At 34.2% G+C, this 4,570-nt stretch overlaps 1 protein-coding gene across 1 annotated transcript; it reads left to right on the top strand.

Moving 5' to 3' along the window:
* The first annotated feature begins 465 nt into the window (after window positions 1-465).
* Window positions 466-2,264, top strand: LOC107948118 (UDP-glycosyltransferase 73C6-like). Its single transcript, NM_001327539.2, has one exon. The coding sequence runs from the start codon at window positions 536-538 to the stop codon at window positions 1,982-1,984; it is 1,449 nt and encodes a 482-aa protein (NP_001314468.1). The 5' UTR covers window positions 466-535; the 3' UTR covers window positions 1,985-2,264.
* Window positions 2,265-4,570: the final 2,306 nt, after the last annotated feature.

The raw sequence follows: 4,570 nt of genomic DNA, 5'->3' as shown, positions 1-4,570 counted from the left end.
GACTCATTATGTAAGATGGTAAATTAAATTATTGCATAAAAATAAACTTAATAAACTTATTATAAAAAAAATCTGCAAAACACCATTATAAATTACATAAAAAAAACATACACATGTTAAAATTTTATGATATATTGTAAGTAATAATATGATTTAACAAAAATAACTTTATAAGACAATTATTTTGTGAGTCCAATTAACCACTCACTCCCATGGTGATATTACCAAGAACTTCCGAGTCAGACTTGGACTCCAAGTACTTTTAATTATTAGCATTAGATTGGAATCTTCAAGGACTTGGACTCCAAGTAATATTATCTTTTAGGCCGCAAACTCGGCCACTCATTCTGAAATAGAGTTTACTTCGGAAAGGTCCCCACGATTCTGTCATTTCAACCCAAAATGGACAAAATATGGTTACGTGTTCTCTTACATCAGCAGCCAACTATCATATTCTAAAAATTAGCCCCAAACTTTGCTTATATAACACATTTTGGCACTCTTCTATTGTCAGATCACGTCCACGGTTCCTTTAATGGCTCAAGGTCACTTTGTCTTGATCCCTTTCATGGCTCAAGGACACTTGATCCCCATGGTAGATATTGGTCGACTGTTAGCGCAGCGTGGCGTGACTGTTACTATAGTTACAACACCTTACAATGCAGGCAGAGTCCAAAAATCAGTGGCCCGGGCCATTGAATCAGGGCTCCCCATACGTTTACTGCAACTCCAGTTTCCTGGCAAAGAAGTAGGACTGATAGACGGGGTTGAGAATATAGACATGTTGCATTCAATGGAGGACTTGATCAAATTCGTCAGTGCCGCAAACAAGATGGAAGAAGCAATGCTGAAATTATTTGAGAAGCTAACACCACGCCCCAATTGTATTATTTCAGACATAAACCTGTTTTACACCCGCAAAATCGCTTCCAAGTTCCAAGTTCCAAAGATATCCTTCCATGGATTTTGTTGCTTCTGTCTTCTTTGTTTGCGGAATATACAGTCCTCAAAGATAAATGAGACTGTAACCTCTGATTCTGAATACTTTACGGTGCCTGGTTTGACCGACAAGGTGGAATTTACTAGAGTCCAGTTGCCACTTGACAATGATGGATCCTGGAAGGAAATTTTTGAACCGATGTGGGAAGCTGACCGAGCATCATATGGAGTTGTCATAAATACCTTCGAAGAGCTGGAATCAGCTTATGTCAAAGAGTACAGGAAGGAAAAGAAAGCTTGGTGTATTGGTCCAGTGTCTCTCAGCCACAAAGATGAGTTGGATATGGCTGAAAGAGGTAACAAAACTTCAATCGATGGGCAGAAGTGTTTGAAGTGGCTTGATTCTCAACAACCCGGCTCTGTAATCTATGCTTGCCTTGGGAGCATAGGCACTATAAAGTGTCCAGAACTGATAGAGTTAGGATTGGGGTTAGAGGCATCGAACAAGCCATTCATTTGGGTCCTAAGAGGAAATAATCCAACGGCAAGCGAAGTATACAAGTGGATTAGAAGGAATGAATTCGAAGAAAGAACAAAAGGAAGAGGGCTTGTGGTTGTGGGATGGGCTCCCCAAGTACTCATTTTGTCACACCCAGCAATAGGAGGCTTCCTAACTCATTGTGGATGGAATTCAATAATCGAAGGCATTTCTGCTGGTGTCCCTTTGATAACATTTCCATTCATGGGAGACCAGTTCTGCAACGAGAAACTTGCTGTACAAATACTGAAAATTGGAGTCAACCTTGGGGCTAACAAGCCTACGATGCTGGGAGATGAGAAATCTGGGTTCATTTTAAACACGGAACATGTTAAAAATGCAATAGACAAACTGATGGAGCAAGGAAATGAAGGAAAAGAGATGAGAAAACGAGCCAAAGAATTAGGTGATGAGGCGAATAAAGCAGTTGAAGTGGGGGGGTCTTCTTACATGAATATTACACTGTTAATACAAGATATCCTCCAACAATCTCAGGAAATGCGTTAGGATTTGGTTCAAACCTGATCGGATGGCCACAACTGGGTATTTATTTCCCTTTTGATGTAAAACTGTAAAAACTAGAATAATGCATCAAAACATCAAATTAAAGCAAACTACGAAATTTTTTAAAAATTAAGTGTTGAAGTGAAAGTTGAAAAAACTAGAATAATGCATTTAAAAGTTGTTATATTGTATTTATTTATTTCATTGTCGAAAATTTTATTTCTTTTTTAATTTTGAAATTTTAGATTTCGAAACATAATAAATAAATTATTGAAATTTTTTATCTCTTGATAATGTCAATTGATTTATTACTATAATATTGATATTAATTAATTTAATTTCCTTCTAAATTTTGAAATTTTATTTTACATTTCTAAATCATTCTTAACAAAATCAACTCAAATAATTCATATTTTATAATTGTCAACTAAACTTAAAATTTTTTTTATTATATAATCTTAAATCTTCCATGTTAAAAGTATTTAAAAAAACTTTACAATTAATTAAATTAATTACTTGTTTTTCATTGGGGGTAAAAAAGTGATGAAAATAATTTTAGGTTTTATTTGACATGGAAGATAAAATTAATTAATTTGATTAATTGCAAGTATTTATTTTCCTTTGCTTTTAGCTTAGTATGGGAGATTCGAGAACGAATTATATGAAACTGTGATTCCATACCATTCCTATCCCTTTCCAATAAGAGAATGACAAATCATATTTTTCCTCTTGATTTTTAGCATTTTTAGTTGGATTTGAATTTTTTTCAAGAGGAAAAGGCCGAAAATCAGGAGTAAGAATCTAATTTGTCTTGGAAAGAAATAGAGATGACATGAAATCACAGTTTCATACAATCTCTTCTCTGGGAGATTCAAGATTAGACAATTATGTAAGTTGAGTTATTTGATTAGATTTTAATCTGTAACCATAAAAATAAAATTTTTAATTTTAGAGAAGATTGAACTAAATTAATTAATTTCAATATTATAGTAACAAATCGGCTGAGACCATTAATAAATAAAAAATTTCAAAAAAAATTTAATCAATTTTAATGTTTTGAAATTTAAATTTTCAATATTAAAAAGAGATAAATATCAAAATTATACATGAATTATAAAACAAATTGTAATGTTATACACCAACTTTAGTTTGGTCGAATTGTATACATCAAATTTAAATTTTGATTCAATTTTCACATTTCACTAACCTTTTTAATTATGTGGCATTATTTTCCATTAAACCAAATGTAAATTGTTGACATGACATTTTATTAAATTAAAAATAAATTATTTTAAATATCTATAAAAGATGAAAAATGCAATATTAAACATCATCTAATTAGCAAACCTTATTTAGTTACTACTCGGTTCTCATTATTTGAATTCTTTGATTGCAGTCGTAAACCAACCAAAAATCTGACAAAGGCAAGTGCACCTATCAATTAGTAGTATAGCTACGGTAAACAAAAATATCGTTCCCACGAGTATTAAAAGTGTAACACCACAAACTTGGCCTAGAAGTTAGGCCCGAATCTGACGTGTCACATTGAAGTGTTTTTCGAAAGCCATGTTTTCATTGAAAATACTTCTTACTTAAAAACTTGAGTAAAATCCCAGTTGCGTTAGTTTATTTTATATAGTGGTACATTGAAAAGTTATTAATTCTATTCCCAAAATTTCTTTTAAGTTGCGGAAGCTAATTTTAAAAGTAATTGATTTACGAAAACGTGATGTTAAAAACTAAGTTGTGAAACCGTTCCGAGAATGTTGTGGAAACGTAGTGTTGTTTAAAAACAATTATAAATCAAAGTAAATAAAACCCAAATTTAAAATCTAGAAACTTTAAAAGGCCTTATTACAAAATTTAAAAACCCAAAACGGAATCTAAAACATAAATGAAGTCCAAAGGCAGTCGTGTGGCCATCTTCGAGTCCCTCGCAGCACCGATCCTCCTAATGCTGGGGATTACCTTCACAGTTAATAACGGGGTGAGTTTATGAAAACTTAGTATGTAATCCCCTTACTAGAGCAGCAGTCAGTATACAGAAACAGAAACCGAAACAGTCTGGGCCAAAGCCCTTTTAACAGTATCAATACAGTCGAGTTCAGAGCATACGTGGGCCAAAGCCCACTACTATATCATTTGGGTTACAGCCCATAACAGAATCAATTGGGCCTAGCCCAAACCAATAACAGAACAAGTGGGCCTAAGCCCAATGCAGTGACAAATTTCATAAACAGATATGCAACAGTATGAGGATGCATCCCACCTAAATCCAGCCAGCACACCACCCGTACCAACCCTACACTTACGTGGGGATAAAATCGACCCACCCACCCAGCACACCAATATTAGCACCGGTTGCGGCACTAACCGAAATAGCAGCAAAGCTACTAGTATTTATGTGGCTCTAAGCCTTCAGTAGCGGTATTATAATTGGCACAAAGCCATCGGTAATCGTATTATGTTTGGCACATAGCCATAAGCAATGGTAATATAATCGGCACACAGCCTTGGGTAAATATGATCGACACAGAGTCATCAATAAGTATGTTAGGCACATAGCCACGGGTAAATAAGTTTGGCACA

Source organism: Gossypium hirsutum, chromosome A04 (assembly GCF_007990345.1).
Source record: "Gossypium hirsutum isolate 1008001.06 chromosome A04, Gossypium_hirsutum_v2.1, whole genome shotgun sequence".
Taxonomy (NCBI): Eukaryota; Viridiplantae; Streptophyta; class Magnoliopsida; order Malvales; family Malvaceae; genus Gossypium; species Gossypium hirsutum.
The sequence above is the reverse complement of the archived record's forward strand: the minus strand, read 5'-3'. Positions and strand labels throughout refer to the sequence as shown.